At 52.1% G+C, this 15,771-nt stretch overlaps 5 protein-coding genes across 5 annotated transcripts; 2 read left to right on the forward strand and 3 right to left on the reverse strand.

Moving 5' to 3' along the window:
* Positions 1-417: 417 nt before the first annotated feature.
* Positions 418-2,507, forward strand: AAFC00_004223 (uncharacterized protein; the record flags this gene model as incomplete). The annotated part of the gene is made up of 6 exons (XM_069343831.1): positions 418-532; positions 592-637; positions 701-823; positions 883-927; positions 991-1,096; positions 1,158-2,507. The coding sequence occupies 6 exons, from the start codon at positions 418-420 to the stop codon at positions 2,505-2,507; spliced, it is 1,785 nt and encodes a 594-aa protein (XP_069202379.1).
* Positions 2,508-3,040: 533 nt separating this feature from the next.
* On the reverse strand, positions 3,041-3,352 carry AAFC00_004224 (uncharacterized protein; the record flags this gene model as incomplete). Its single annotated transcript, XM_069343832.1, has 1 exon — positions 3,041-3,352. The coding sequence occupies one exon, from the start codon at positions 3,350-3,352 to the stop codon at positions 3,041-3,043; it is 312 nt and encodes a 103-aa protein (XP_069202380.1).
* Positions 3,353-4,336: 984 nt separating this feature from the next.
* Positions 4,337-5,862, forward strand: AAFC00_004225 (uncharacterized protein; the record flags this gene model as incomplete). Its single annotated transcript, XM_069343833.1, has 5 exons — positions 4,337-4,376; positions 4,428-4,531; positions 4,617-4,711; positions 4,777-5,760; positions 5,841-5,862. The coding sequence occupies 5 exons, from the start codon at positions 4,337-4,339 to the stop codon at positions 5,860-5,862; spliced, it is 1,245 nt and encodes a 414-aa protein (XP_069202381.1).
* A 968-nt stretch (positions 5,863-6,830) lies between these two features.
* AAFC00_004226 (uncharacterized protein) lies at positions 6,831-11,483 on the reverse strand (the record flags this gene model as incomplete). Its single annotated transcript, XM_069343834.1, has 1 exon — positions 6,831-11,483. The coding sequence occupies one exon, from the start codon at positions 11,481-11,483 to the stop codon at positions 6,831-6,833; it is 4,653 nt and encodes a 1,550-aa protein (XP_069202382.1).
* A 2,559-nt stretch (positions 11,484-14,042) lies between these two features.
* Positions 14,043-15,493, reverse strand: AAFC00_004227 (uncharacterized protein; the record flags this gene model as incomplete). The annotated part of the gene is made up of 2 exons (XM_069343835.1): positions 14,043-15,161; positions 15,248-15,493. 2 exons carry the CDS (start codon positions 15,491-15,493, stop codon positions 14,043-14,045), a joined length of 1,365 nt encoding a protein of 454 aa, XP_069202383.1.
* Between the last annotated feature and the right edge of the window lie 278 nt (positions 15,494-15,771).

Genomic DNA, 15,771 nt, shown 5'->3' on the forward strand with positions numbered 1-15,771 from the left:
TTACAAGTATGAAGCTGCTGCGAAAAGTGCCTTACAATGATTGAATTGTCTTGAATGTTGTAAGCATCATGCTCCAGGTACCGTTAGCAAGGTTCATCTTGGAGAGCGGCTCCTGAGATCTACAAATAAGCTTTGGCTCAAGCGTCATTGGGCGTGGCCGAATCCCCGTCTCGTTACGGCCTGAGGTGTCTGTTTCATCGCTTTGTCCCTCGATTGCTGAGGGGTTCTCGATTCCGCTGCTATTATATCATTCCAGTTGCAGCACATAACATCCATTCAGGATAAATCTCACAAGACACACGCTGGCAGCCCTCGACACGACCCGGTCGACCCCGGAGGTTCTCTAGCCTTTCTGTCAACCCACGTCGCTCCCCGACAGCTACCCTGAACACTACGACACATTTCACAGCGGACAACATGTCGCGACGAATGAACCCCGGTGCGGATCGGGCGGCGCAGAACCAACAGACACTCAAGACGCTGGTCAAGCTGGAAACAAACAAGAGCTGTGCCGATTGCAAGAAGAACAAACGTATGTTGGACCGTTGATACCACAACAAGCAATGGTCTTGCTGACTGGACACATTGCAGACCCGAGATGGGCCAGCTGGAATCTAGGCATCTTCATATGCATCAGGTGCGACTTGTAACAGAGTGCTGTAGTCTTGACTAAAAGAAGCTGACTCTCCATGTGACAAAGGTGCTCTGGTATCCACCGTGGAATGGGAACCCACATCAGTCGCGTCAAATCCGTCGACTTGGACTCCTGGACCGATGAACAACTGCAGAGCATGCTGAGATGGGGCAACTCCAGAGCGAACAAGTGCGTCAATTATAAAACCACAAGCCTCACAATCCAATACTCATCCTAATTCCTCACAGATACTGGGAAGCCAAATTGGCCCCTGGACACGTTCCTGCCGATTCGTAAGTCTGGCGCATGCTTCCTTCCCTCTTTTGGCTACTCACACTGACCATTCTGCCACACAGCAAAATGGAGAACTTCATACGCACAAAATACGACTCGAAGAGATGGGTCATGGACGGGCCCATGCCAGATCCTGCTACTTTGGGCGGCGAAGGCGACGACGATGTTGTGCGTGTACATGCGCACCCTCTGAAATGATAGATTCCAGACTGACCATTCTCTGTCACAGCCACTGAATGTCGTGCAAGAAAAGGCCAAGTTGGAGAGGTCGGCCTCACAGAGAAACGGCAGCGCAGGACGAGCCACACCCCCTGCTGCCGCATTGAGAAGCCCGCCTCCTCCCAGAGCAGCCCCCATCGACCTCTTCGGAGATGAACCCGCCGCTCCTCGATCTCGTCCAAGCACAACCGAACCCGCAATCTCGGCGAGACCACCACCACCTAGAGCCCCAGTCGCAGCGCCAAAGCAGACCAAGCCTGGCGATTCCCTCCTTGGTCTGGATTTCTTCGGCAGTGCCCAGAGTGCACCTCCACAACGTCCTGCGAGCGTGACTGCAGGCTCGAGCACTTCTGGTACATCTCAACGCACAGACCTGAAGCAGTCCATCTTGTCTCTATACGCCTCAGCCCCCAAGCCTGCTGCGCAGCCACAACAGAGCAACGCCTTTGGCGGTCTGGCATCGCCGACACAGCACGCACCACACCACTCGAATTCACAGTCACTCGCAAGCCTCGGGGACGCATTTGGAGGGTTGAACTTTTCATCGCCGCCTATACAGCAGCAGCAGGCTGCCAAAGCCTCGCCTTTGGCCAGTTTGGCTTCGCCGCGGTCGTCCGTCTCGTCTCCGTCGGCCTCTATCTTGAGTGGAGGTGGCTTCTTTGACAGCAAGCCACAGCCGCCGGCAAAGACCAACCCACCGCCACCACCAAAGCCCGCAACGCAACGCATGTCCAGTGGCTTCGGTGACTTTGGCGACTTCACCTCAGCTGCGCCCTCGGCCAAGTCTCCAGCTCCGCGCGCCGCCTCGACGTCGATGGGAGATCTCTTCGACCTGGCTTCTCCAACCCTCTCCTCAGCGCCTGCTCCGACACCGGCACCCAAGCCTGCTCCGTCATACAACACCTCGGCGTTCAACCTTTCACAGCCGACTCCAGCTCCCAAGCCAGCACCCAACCCGCCCGCAGTCACCTCGAGCGCATTTAGCGGGCTAGGCAACATGGACGCATGGGGTAGCAACGACGCATGGGGAACCCCTGACCCGGCCCCTGCACCCGCACCAGCGGCGGCGGCGGCAGCAGCAGCACCAAAGCCATCATTCTCCGCAGCTCCGGTCACTTCGACCTACAAGGCACCCGCCACAACATCGTTGAGCGACGATTTCGGCGGATGGGGTAGCAACGATGGCATCACGTCGAGCAGCAGCACGACTGCGGCCGCGCCCAAAGCAACAGTCGCAGACGACGATGATTTTGGTGGGTGGAGCAGTGCCGAGCCAGTCTCTGCCCCCAGCGGCGGTGCGCAGTCACAGAAGCCATTCTCGGGTAACTCTGACGATCTGTTCGGCAACGTGTGGGGTTAGTCTTGTGACGGGGAGTTGTTCGGAGGCCTCTCTTTTGATAGAGTCGAGAACATAACAAAGATGACGTTGGTGACGAGAGCGAGTGGGGGAGGCGGATGCCTAGCGCATACCAGGAGGATCTTTCCATTCTCTTTCTTGTCTTACACATATTAATGAAAGCAAAAGGCGCAACCTAGCCGGCTGTACAATTGGTAGTGCGCGCGTATGTGTGTCTGAGAGATAGAACAGAAGAAATCAATAAAGGATCCAGAAAATCAACAGGGGCCCCCCATTTGTGACTGTGCTTTTCCCCAAACGCCTGTCAACTCCATGCTATGTGCTGTGAATATTCCCCCTTTGCCCGCGGTTCGCGATGACGGAAAGCGCAGGCGATGGACGAGGTCAACCTCTATAGTCCTTGACTTGAACTCTTCTCTCGGCCTTTCGCCTTTACGCCTTCCCTTCTGCTCTCCCAGCCAATCCCACAGTCCGTCCTCTCGAGTCTGCTTCGTATCTCATACCCCAGCATCGCGAGGTAAGCCTCAGCCTCCCCCTCACGCCTTCCCCTTGCCCCCAAAAATCCAAGAAAGCAGATACCACAGCACAAAGAACGCACCCACAAGCATCGCAGCCAGTTTAAGAATCGCGACTTTGTTCCCCTGGCCCGCCATGCGGCCCAGTCGTCCAGCACTGCCTTTCAGGGATGTCGTCATATTCGAAAAGGCGTCCGAGGACGAGTCGATGACGGTCTGGTCGCGCGCTGAGTCGTAGATGTCGATTGTCACGCCGCGGAGTGCGGACACTTTGCTGCTTAGTGCGGAGAGCCGCTCGTTGTTTTGCGATTCGCGGTCGTAGGAGGCGGACATCTTTTCCTTTTTTTATTCCCTTTTCTTCCCCTCTTTCTGTTTAGGGGGAGAGGTTGTTGGGTGGGAGGGTGGGTGAGGTAAAGTACTTTGGGCAGGTGCTGGCGCTGGCGTTGGCGTTGTTGTGTGTGCAGGCAGGCTGTGGAAGTTCACTTTGCTTTGATATATTGCACGTCTGATTCCGATGCAATCGTCGTCGTTGCTTCTTGGGGGTGTCGTGATGCAGTATGGTAGGCATGATACGTAAGGCACTACTACCACACACCAAGGTACCTTAATCACTGTACTTGTATACTTGATCGGCTACAGCGGACCCTATATCAATCCGATTCCCGACTTCCACTCAAGACTCCCTCTGGGGTTTTCCTTTCCTCCCTTCGGCTTCTTCGGACCGATCGCCTTTCTCCAATTCCTTGGCTCCAAGCGACTCCCAAGACTTTCTATAATTGCGAGGTCCACGGCCAAGTGCGGCCCGGCTTCGACATCCGACTTGCGGCAAGTGGGAACTGGGCGACAGATAGATCCAAGGGACAGTGACTAACTGTATCTTGGGTTTTAGGCGGAGCTAAGGCCAAGGTTTCCGTTTACCTCTAAAGAAAGTGGTGGTGTGAAAGTCAAGAAGTACAGAGTACAGTAATACAGCCAAGTACTGTAAGTCATATGTCATCGCTGCCTGCCTGTTTCCCCCCAATTCCCGCACCTTTACTTTCATCGGAACAACGTCCCAAGCAAGTGATTACAGTACTTGTGCCAGAGTGTCTGACCTCACTCTTCCGCTGCCTGTATAGCTACCCATTACTGCTGTTATAATACTCCCGACCGCGAGAACCTGCTGCGCCTTCTCTCTTGTAGCCACGCAATCACAGCGCCTCGTTTTCTCTAATCACTTGCCACACTCGCTCCCACTATATCCGATTGCACACGTTATATAACACATCACGAAGAGTCACGCACAGTCCGACCCCCGCTGTCGCGTCTCACACAATCATGGGCTTCCTAAACAACCCTCTGCCCTCGTCCATGTCGAGTGAGTGATACGATCGCCTGCTCGATGACAAACAACTAAAACTCCCACCAGGCGAGTGCAAGAAGTGTGGAAAGATCCTTGCTTCGTTCGTAGATCCCCGCCAATCTTTCGGTCCTGACAAGATCATCCCGCCAAACATCCTGGCCAATGCAAAGGTGTGTTCGTGTCACAATTGTGTCTCCGTTTGATTCCGTAGTCTTGTCTGGTTTCAGAAACTCACACTCACACCAATGCGCATAGGGTCTAGCTATCATCACCGTCTTCAAGGCCGGTTTCCTGGGCAGTGGCCGTTTCGGATCGGGCCTCGTCGTCGCCAGATTGGCTGATGGATCATGGTACTACTCTATCAAGCACATGGCAAACCCCATGCGAGTGGCCAGTCACTGACTCTTGTTTGCAGGTCTGCGCCTTCAGGCATTGGTACCGTCGGTGGTGGTTTCGGTGGTCAGATCGGTTTCGAGCTCACTGATTTCGTCTTCATCCTCAATGACTACTCCGCCGTTCGATCGTTCGCCCAGGCTGGTTCCATCACTCTCGGAGGAAACGTCTCCCTCGCCGCTGGTCCCGTGGGTCGCAACGCAGAAGCCGCCGGCGCTGCTTCTCTGAAAGGTGTCGCTGGTATTTTCGCGTACAGTAAGACAAAGGGACTGTTCGCCGGTGTCAGCTTGGAGGGTAGCGTTCTCATCGAGAGACGAGACGCAAACGAGAAGATGTACAACCGCCGACTCACGGCGCGCGACCTGCTGGAGGGTGGAGTCCCCGTTCCGCCTCAGGCAGAGCCTCTCATGCGCGTCCTCAACAGCCGCATCTTTGCCGGTGTTGGCGGTACCGCTGGAGACACCATGTACAACGATATTCCTGTTTACGGCGAGGAAGACAGGGATGTATGGCAAGGCAAGCAGGGTGGTGCCTATGGCGAAGGCGTGCGCACAGATCGAACAGGTACCAACGACTTCGACCCACCCCAGAGAGCAAACACCTGGCAAGACGACGTGTACGACCGACCAAACTACAACTCGCGCGCGAATCCCAACGAGACGTTTGACAGGATCGGAAGCGGAAACAGAAACCGCAGCAACAGCGCTTACGCCGACCAAAGCGACTACGTGTACAGCGACAAGAAACCGTCGAGACCTACGGCGCCCAAGCCTTCTTTCGCGTCGAAACCCTCGTTCAACTCCAAGCCGTCTTTCGCATCAACAGCCAGCCCTGGCATACCCACCCCACAGCCCGGTCAAGCCATTGCCAAATTCACCTTTGACCCCGATCAGCCTGGCGATCTCGGCTTCAAGAAGGGCGACATCATCACCGTGGTCAAGAGAACGGACAATGCTGCAGATTGGTGGACTGGAAGGATAGGTGGGCGCGAGGGCATATTCCCCAGGTGAGTTCTTTTTTTTTTTTTTGACTTGGTCTCCCGTCTTGCAACCACAACAAGCATTTTCACTGACCTGGTCGATATAGCAACTACGTCGAGCTGGTGTGAAAACCGTCGTTGTGGAACGGAAGGACTTGTTGTGGAAATTAATTCTTTTTCTGTTTAGAGCTATCATGCAAAGTATATACCAGAATTCGGGAAATGACATAATGATGGAGAAGATGGAGAGGGGAAGAAGTGCAGAGGTGTTCCGTCTTCGAGTTCGTGCAACCAGCCAGCCATAGACTATTGCCTCGCCACTGTTGTGTGTCCTGCTTATATAGCCAAGGTAGGTCAGTAAGCTCGTGAGAGAGCTCTTTCGACACTATTGTGAGATCGCCGCATTCTTTTCTCTCCCGCTGCTGGACATGTATACACACGGGGGGTCATATAATTCCCCTCTAGTCTCTGCCACTCCCCCTTTCCAATCAGGCTTCAAAAACGACGGACAATCCCAAGGCCAAAGCACAGTCGAGACAGAAAGTGAAACCGCACTGTAGCCTCTCAAGAAAGCAAAACCCCACCCGTCGAAAGTTCGTAGAGCTGTGGAAACGATGCGTAGACAGCGGTCTGAACTGATCAGGTAGGTAGGTAGGTAGGTAGGTAGGTAGGTCTTCTTGGGTTTGTTTATTTTCTGTGTTGCCTGGCCTGGTGTTAGTTTTCAGTAGCTCTTGCTCTTTGGTTCTGTCGTGTTTTTCGCTCTGCATCTCAGCTGGTGGGCCTGGACACGAAATCCACCTCAATTATCACTGATGGGCAATATTACTCGTCTTCGCGGGACCACTCTGGTTCTACAAGTGGCACATTATCGCCGATATTTGTTTTTTGGTTTCGTTATTGGATTTTCCATCTAGCTGGCAACTCTGGTGGTGCTTGTGACTAGAAACGTAAAATAACCGACTGACAGTGGGAAAGCTCGCCAGATCCACCGAGTCAAAAAGAAAGAATAAGAAGAAAAAGGTATATCTGCGGGCTGAACCAACTCGACGGCCATAATCAAAGTAAACAGTGAAAGCAATGAGCAGCACTTCCAGACTTTACGCCTCCCCAGTCTTCTCGCCCTTGGCTTCCTTCCTCTTGAAGAGTCCCTTGAACGCGCCCAGCAACTTGCCCAGCCCGCCGAACAAGGCACCGAAGCCGAAACTCCATCCCTTGATTCTGACAGTGTAAATAAAGAAATACACCAGCAGCCAGTTCGTGATGACGAACATGAGGAAGATGCCAAAGTCTCTCCACTTGTCGCTGGCGTCGATGTTCAGCGTCGCGAGGAACTGGTTGCCCACCGTGTAAGGGCAGTATTGGCAGTCTGATGTCGCGTCCGGGTTGAGTAGGCGGCCACCGGCGGACGTTGCGAATGCGCCGGCATACGATTGACATGTCTGGCCTGCGGGTACGTTGAACTGCGCCGTCTCGCTGATGTCGCATTCGATGGGGATGCCGTCGAGCGTTGCCGCTAGCACGCCTCCAATCCAGTACGTCGAAGGGTTGACGTAGTACATCCAGTAGCGCCAGAAGACGGGCAGCTCAGAGTATGGTCTGACGACTCCGTTGAACAGCGAAAAGGTGACGAAGAAGAATGGAAGCACATTGGAGATGACGGTGAACGAAGGTGCAAAAGCACAGATCCATTGACCCCAGCTGTTCATGAAGAAGTAAAACAGCAGAGTCATTAGATAGACATAGCCTGCTGTCGACGAGTCGGTTGGCAGACCGGTAGGGTAGTACCAGATGAGCCAGTAGACAACGGAGCAGACAATGGCCATCGGGATCTCACACACGACCTGGGCGGTCACGAATGCAAACCAGCCGTAGATTCGGGAGGGGTGCTCACGTGCTTGCCACAAAGCCATGTTTTGATAGAACTTTGGAACAACGGCGTTGACTGCTGTTGGTGGAACAGTGAGGATCAAGAAAGCTGTGAACATTCTGTTCTGCATATCCTGGATGGAGTTGCCGAGCTGCCAGAAAGTAAATCCGTTGAAGATGCCTACAATAACGGCAGTGAAGAGCTTTCCATAGAGATATGATGGGCTTCGCCAGTGTTGGATGAAAGTGCGCTTCGTGAGCATGACACATTGTTCCCAGACAGGAGCGGCGAATTCGGTGCCCTGGTCATGCGGGCCTACAGAGAACTGACTGCGTTGGCGCTTGAGTCCATCAATTTCTTCGACCACTGCTTCAGCTTCTGGACTGTTGGCCCATTCTTGGTTCCAGTTGACTTTGCTGCCGTCTGCCCGTCTCATTGGCTTGGCTGCGGTCTCTAGAACAAATTCTGCAACGTTCTTTTCCGGAGGACAGTGGGCTCCACGGTCTCCGAAGTATTTGATAATGTCCTTGCCATTATGACCAATAGGTCCAAAATAGAAGGTGTTACCACCGGGATTCAGGGCAAGGACCATGTCAAATTGCTGGATCAAGACGGACGAAGGCTGATGGATAGTACAGACAATCGCTTGTCCAGCGGATGCAAGCTTCTTCAGGAAACGAACGATGCTGAAAGCGCTTTGACTGTCGAGACCAGACGTCGGTTCGTCCAAGAACAATAGAAGTGATGGCTTGGCTGCAAGTTCAACACCGATGGTCAGACGTTTGCGCTGTTCGACGCCGAGACTGCCCACAATCGCGTCTTGAATATCGTTAAGCTCCAGCAAGTCAATGACAGTGTCGACATAAGCGATTTTTTCCGCTCGAGGTACGTCACGGTCCTGACGGAGGATTGCAGAGAACTCGAGTGCTTCCCTAATGGTAGCTGTGCCATCGTGGAGATCCATCTGTTCGCAAAAGCCAGTGTTGCGTGCAAATTCTCTACCCAGTGGTTGACCGTCGACAAACATCTCGCCCTTGACGACACCCATCTTCTGGCGCTGACTCAACGTGTTCAACAAGGTTGTCTTACCTGCGCCAGATGCGCCCATAAGCGCAACCATGCAGCCAGGCTTTGCGTAACCATTTACGTGGTTCAACAGCTTACGCTCGCCGCCTTGGTAGGGCACAGTGTATTCAACGTTTCTCCAGGTAAAGATGCTGTCGCTCTTCGCGATCTGTGTCAAAGCTTGATCTTGAGACTGCTCCTTAGTGAGGGTGTGTCCGATAGCTGTATCGTCGCTGCTGCTTGCACCACTGTCGTCCGCCTTTTCTGCATCGGAAGGTGCGGCTGCTGCACGAAGCTGTTTCTTGGCCTTCTTTGATTTCTTGAAAACCAGCGCTCCTCCACCAGAGCCAGCGAAAGAGAATAGCTCCGTGGCGATGACAGTAACGATGAGGTACAGGAAGAAAAATGCAATGACGACACCAAAGTTGCGCCACAAGTGCGATCGTGTGTATGAGAAGGCAGATTGGAGATAGCCTGCGCCAGGAACAGTGTTGGAGTTGACGGCACCTCCCTTCACAGCACAGCCTTGGAACGCAGGATCAATACCGGGACCTTGAGGTACCAGCTGAGAAGGTGCGCAATCCATGATGCGGTTTGAGAATTCATTCGTGAGAACAGCCTCGAATGAGTAAGCGATGGGATTGAGATAGTAAAGCCAGCCGAACCAAATGTAGTCTCCCAGAAGTTGTGTCTTGGGAATAACATAGCCGGTGTAGATGACGAGCAAGTTCAATGCAATACCGGAAAATCGTACTGCAGTATCAATTTCTGGGCTGACAGACGCGAACATGCGGTAAAGTGCTGTTATGCAGAAAGTGGTCGTGTATACAAATAGCAAGTAAATCCAAAATTTCGAGACATCGACGTCGAGGTTTGTCATGAAATACATGATAATCGAGAAGAGGCAGACTTGGACGAAAATCACCGGGATATCAGCCACGACCCTTCCGAGTGACACGGCGGAAGGTCGATAAAAAGCATAGTCTTTCTGGCGAGCAACTACGTTGCGGCCAGTGACAGCCTTCATGAGTTCGGTGAGTTGGAGCCAACCTAGGAAAAGGATAGAGAAGAACAGCGAACCACCTCTGGAAAAGGTTCCGGACGTGTCGAGGGATTGACCATAAAACAACGAACCAACGATAAGACCGTTAGAGATGATGACAAAGATTTTAGTCCAGAGTGTGGTTGTGTCGCCGAACAGGAGCCAGAATTCACGCTGAGTGGTGGCCTTGACCTGGCTGAAGAAGCTAACAGTGTAGGGTGACTTCTTGCGAACGGCTTTGGACTTGCCCTCCTGGACGGCGTCCTCAAACTCCTTCGCGTCATGGAACTGCGTTTCGTGTAGATAATGCTCGTAAGTCTCGACGTCTTGCAATGTTCGAGTATAGTAGGGTGATTCTCTGTAGGCACGCTCAAGCTCATCAGGAGACTTTGGTGTGCTAGCTTCACATCCCTCTCTGAATTGACGTTCAACCGGGTCGGTGACTGCTGTCAGGAAATCGGCAGTAGTTTGTCTTTCAGGACAGAAAAAACCAAGGTCGATGAAGTATTGACGGGCCTCACTAGCGGGGCCTTGGAAGATGCATCGGCCTTGATCAATGACAAGAACCTTATCCATGAGTTCATAGATACCTTCACCAGCTTGATAAAGAGTGACCAGCGTGGTTCGGTTGCTAACATCAGTCATAACACGCAATGATTTGGCATAATCCAAAGCAGTAGATGCATCAAGACCTCTTGTTGAATTGTCCCAACATACAACCGTACTTTTGGATGCAAGTGTCTCCGCAATAGAGACACGTTTTCGCTCACCTCCGGATACACCGCGAGTGTATTCGTCGCCGACCAGGGTGTACTTGGTATGGGAGATGCCAAACATCCTCATAAGAGCATCAGCGATGACTGGAATGTTGGCTTTTGCGGTTTTGTTGGTTTTGGTCTTCAAGGCGAAGAGGAAGGTTTGCCACACAGTGAGAGTTGGCATGTGCACGTCGTCTTCCATGTTGTAATTGACTTCGCCACGGTACATCTTTGCCTGCTTATCTGCAGGTATGCCGCCATACGAAACCTCACCGAGAACGGCAGCATAATCCTCACGCTTGTTTGCCACAGTCTTGAGGAATGTAGAGCATCCAGCACCCGGTCTTCCAAGGACAAGCATCATCTCGCCATCTCTCACAACTCCAGTGAAATCATTGAGAAGGGTACGGGTTTCGCCACCGCCGAACCTCAAGAACGGGACGAACCGACATACAATGTGATAGAGATCCGGGCCAAATGTTCCAATGATGGCATCCGGAAGAGTCCTTACAGTGGTCGCTGTTGAATTGACACCTTTCACCGTGAGGTTCTTGTAAACAACTCCGACCTTCTTCGCAGAACGTCCGTTTTTGCGCTTCTCAAAATGGCCCTCACCAAGAAACGAGTCGAGCGAGAAATCATCCTCCTCCTTGGAATCAGGGGAGCCTTCCGTCCTGCCCGCATGAGATTCGTCATCTCGAGACTTCCTGCTCTGGGTTCGTGAGAGCGTGTGGATTGATTTCTGTGTAAATGATCTTGGAGTGGTTGGTCTCTGTGTTAATTGTGCGCGAAGATGTTCGTAGTCTTCCATAGCCATAGTAGTAGACATATGACCCGCATCGCTCTCTCCCCAGGTACCATCTCGATCTTTGTCGTCAGACCCGGACGACGAGCCTGGACGCTCATTGACATGTTGCTGTGTTGCCGCTGAGTCGCCAGGATTGTGCAATGTGTTGTATTGTTGATGGCTATGAGTCCGCGACATCTGCGCGTCGTCGGGGACGCTGGTACCCCACATGTTGACGGGATTACTTTCGAAGAGAAGATCAATCCCGAGGAACAGAGGTCTGGAAAGAGGAACGAGTAATTCGCAGATAAGTGAAATTGTTTGCGAGATGAGCGAACATTGAAATGAAAGAACGTGGCACTGAGCAAGCACCAGTCACCCACCTGTAACTAGATCGGCACTTACGGAGTTTAGCTTTTCAATGCATATCGAGCCATCTAATTTCTAAGCGGCACCTATTGGGAAGTTTGATGTTTACGTCACTTCGGGAGGATTGAATTCACGACAGTTGGGTTTCGTCCTCCCACGGAAATGGATCCCCACTACGCACCAGCCTGATGTTGAGCATGGCGTGTCGATCTCTCGAACTCTAACCACACGGCACACTCATCTTGACTCATCTTGACTGGTCTCGGGTAAGCTTTCCATCACCGCATACAGAAAACTAGACACCGCACATAACACGATACTGTTCTGTCACATTCCTCATTAATCTATACATGCCAACATATGAAATACGCATGCCACATCGCTCAAGCATGACCGGCAGAATTGGCCAGCAGTCTGCCAGTGCATTCCGTGAGTCAGTCGAACGGATGTACGGCGCTAATCCCCTGTGCACCTGCATCTGACTACCTAGATAAGGTACTGTATATCTCCACAGATGGCCTTAACGCAAGTCAATATGCCTATCTCCGCTTTACCTCCTCTAAACTCCCCAGTAAAAATTGATTGGGGTGAAGAGGCTGAAAGGACTTATTTCCACTACGGGTACGCTCCACACCTGCGAATATTTCACTCTATCTCGCCAAGTAGTTTGCGCGTGTCCACACTTGGCTGCACAGATGCCCTGTTGCTGGAGGTGTATTTATAATCAAGTTGTGCTACATAAGATACCTTACAGTAGTACTTTGCACATAGCTTCGCTAGCACATGATAAGTAAGCTATTGTGTGATCCTGCGCTGTATAAGGCCAAGCGATATAAGCGACTTCTTCTCATTTGACGAGCGAAGACCTTATGTCGGCATGGGTGCGCAACAATTGTTGCCTTTCCCTCATATGGTGAAGTAGCACTCGTATACTTATGCCATTACTGTGAGACAGTGAAGAATGTTTTTAGGCAGCATCATTGTACGCATCTCCAGGAGAAGGTCACACTGAATTATCCTTGGTCTACCAGTGTTGAGCGCATTTGAAACACGAATGAGCATAAATATGGCAGGTTGCCAATAGCCGGGGCTTCAACAGAATTTTCGACATATTTTCTGCATTGTCCGTTCGTGGACCCACACAGAGGTGGGCCCATCGTGCTCAAACCACATCTGTAGTGGGTACAGGTTGCACTATCTCTTTCTCTCAGTGGGGCATCTAACATTGCGTGAGTAATGCGAAAGCTGAATGCCTCCCGATATGATTCACAGACTTTACTCCACAGCTCGGTTGTTCTGGCTTCTATTATACAGTATGCAGCACATAAAGCTTCGGCTCAGTAAGGTTTGCTATTATTCATATCAATTACCTTAGTCGGTACAGCGTCTTCACGAGCTTCGTGAGTGTAACGAACATCATGGTAAGACGGTGCGCCATGCACGCTGTGCAGTCCGCGGCATAAGAGTGTATCTTACTCAAGGTACTAGGGAATATATCCTACTCTTCTTCGTGCGAATGGACTACCTTGGCAGCCAGGATGCGACTCCCTCTCCCTGCATTAAATTTCGAAATCGCGAAAGTGACTTGGCAGAACATAGCCGCGACACTCCTAATGGATATGCTGTATGCAGAAAGGAATCCTCTGCACCAAGTAAAATGGAAAGATATCGTTCTGTAAGTGCCCAGAGCTCCACCAATGGAGCTACGACCATGTGACATTTCCTGCAGTCGGATCATCTTCTGCCCGTGTTTGTGATGGACGATTTCCCAATCTACAATTACTAATCGTAAGTGTGAGCCTCAAAGCTTGAATGAAGCACGCTGCATGTGAGGACCCTTACCATGGCTTATTACCCATGTCGGCAATTACAGCCACGAGCAGTAGCAGAAGTTGATGTGCATCCGGGCCGAGGTGTGGTGTCTAATCTCATTGTACGTGTAGCCTGTTCTGCGTCTGTAAAATGACAGCGGCTCTCCTGCATGCGAAGGCAGTGTTATCAGAGGACGGTTTTAGGTCACCGGTGGCACACGAAACACAGTAGAGGGTCGGCGTTTTTCGACAGGTCGTGCTCCTCGGACCTTCCCTGTTAACACCGCATGTTCTCGGGTCACGAAAAAATCAAGGTCCTTGTGCTTTGCAATCTTTCCACCAACGTCTTACTGAATGCGTCTCGAACTTCGTCTCAAGTCATTCAAAGACCCAGAATTGTACTGATTTCCATTAACAGTCCACACACCTCCAATCCTCGGTGGACGTTGCGATTCGTCATCGCTCGAGATCTACTTGAGGTGACATTTAGGACATACATAGTACATAGCAGGGGCATCTTGTACCCAATACTGATACACCGTGTAAGTTCCATGCCTTAGTCTCTGAACACGGTGTTCTGCGTCTTTGCAGGACATCATCATGTGCTGCGTTAATCGAACGTGACCTTTTTACCCTGGTACGATGCCGTGACCTTTGCCTCTTTGGCCTTTTTGGCAGCTTCCCATGAAGGATGAAGTGGACCAGAGTCGTCTCTATGTTTCTTCGGAGGGAGTTTGCCAACGTCCTTGGCTTCGAATGTTCTCGGAGCACTTCTGCCAGATCTAGGCTGCAAGCCTCGCTTTCGAGGGCCCGAACCGTCAGTGGCGCCTCTCTTCGGATCCCATCCTTGATTCCTGTCGTTCTTGCCTGCCGCAGCTTGCTTCTGCAAATGTTTCGCGTTCTTGCCATATTTCTTTTCCAGAATAGCCTGGCGAGCACGCTGACCTCTTCTGTTCTTTCTCGGCGCAACATCCACGTCGTCTTCTGGTTCAGACTCGGAACCAGACCAGTAGCCACCCATTGTAAGAGATGGAATGAATGCTGATTTTGTCGGCTTGGCGCTCGATTTAGAGAGCCGAGTAGGTTCCGGAGATGCTGATGGAGAAACATCCGCTGTGGTAGACCGCAGAGGTCGCGCGCGCAAGGCCTTGCCCTTCTCTGGCTCTGAGCTGAGTTCTTCGTCATCTTCGTCTTCGTCCGAGGAAGCTGCTATTCTACTGTCGAATTTCGCAAAGTCGTCCGAGTCATATTCAGCTCCCAGGTCACTTTGCGCATCTTGTTCGTTCTCACTATCGCTAAAGTCATCCTCGTTGTCAGAGTGGGGACGCCTCGCCATTCTGAGTGCAGGCGTTGGATCGTCGTTGTCCGCATCGTCCTCGGACTCTTCGTCGGAGACTGAAGCTGCGCGTTGTTTGCTCTTCGCACTAATTTTAGTTGCCTTTTGCGCATCTTCAAAATCCTTTGCGCGCAGTCGCTTCTTGCCGTTCAGCGTGGTCTCAGGGATCTTCACGCCCAAGGCTAGGTTTATCTCCTTGAGTACCGACGGCAAAGCTTCCTTCACGGGATTCGAGTTGCACAGGCGTGCTATGACATTTGCAGTAGCGGTGTTAGGCATGGGGGCCGGAGGCCTTGATACAACCTTGGGAAGATCGGGAGATTCAGCAATAGCCTTGAATTTGAGAAGCGATTTATGTAGATAGTTCTTGGCCGCAGCTGCAAAGTCCAGAGTCTGCATGAGGGATTGTCTGTCAGCAACACGATCGCCGTCACCAGACTTCGGATCTACTTCATGGAGATGCGACGCCCACAACACACCTTGATCGCCTCGGTCTCGGCATCGATACGCTGCACATCTTTGCTATCGCCCTTCTCACAAGCCGTTTTGCGCCTCCGTCCCAGCTTCTGCCTCTCGAAGCCCTTCGCAGTCTTGAAAGCCCTGTTGAGCAGCTTGTAGCCTTGCTCCAACTTGTGTTCCACTCGGCGCTGTCGCATGCTCTTGCCCTGCTCCTCACCGCTCTCTGCGGCGGGGCTCTCAGCTCCGTCTCTCTTGCGTTTGGGCATGACAAAGAATGCGATCCGGTGGTCGCCGCTCGTGATCGATATACCGGCGGAGAAAAGTCAGAATGTGCGTGTACTGTCCGATTACCTCAGGTACTGCAAATCCAAGTACTTTAGTCTTCTGGTAGAAAATCGCATTTAAGTTTTGACGCTTTGGCGGCATGCGCGTCGGCCCGCCGGAGTGGTCAAGGCGGGGCCCGAGTATTTCCATAAGTTCGCCGAAGCTGTGTCGATTGGACCACATGCCTCCCCAGTCAAGTACACTATACTCACTGGTCGCA

The sequence above is a fragment of the Neodothiora populina genome (assembly GCF_041146345.1).
Source record: "Neodothiora populina strain CPC 39397 chromosome Unknown canker_contig_17, whole genome shotgun sequence".
In the NCBI taxonomy this organism is placed as follows: domain Eukaryota; kingdom Fungi; phylum Ascomycota; class Dothideomycetes; order Dothideales; family Dothioraceae; genus Neodothiora; species Neodothiora populina.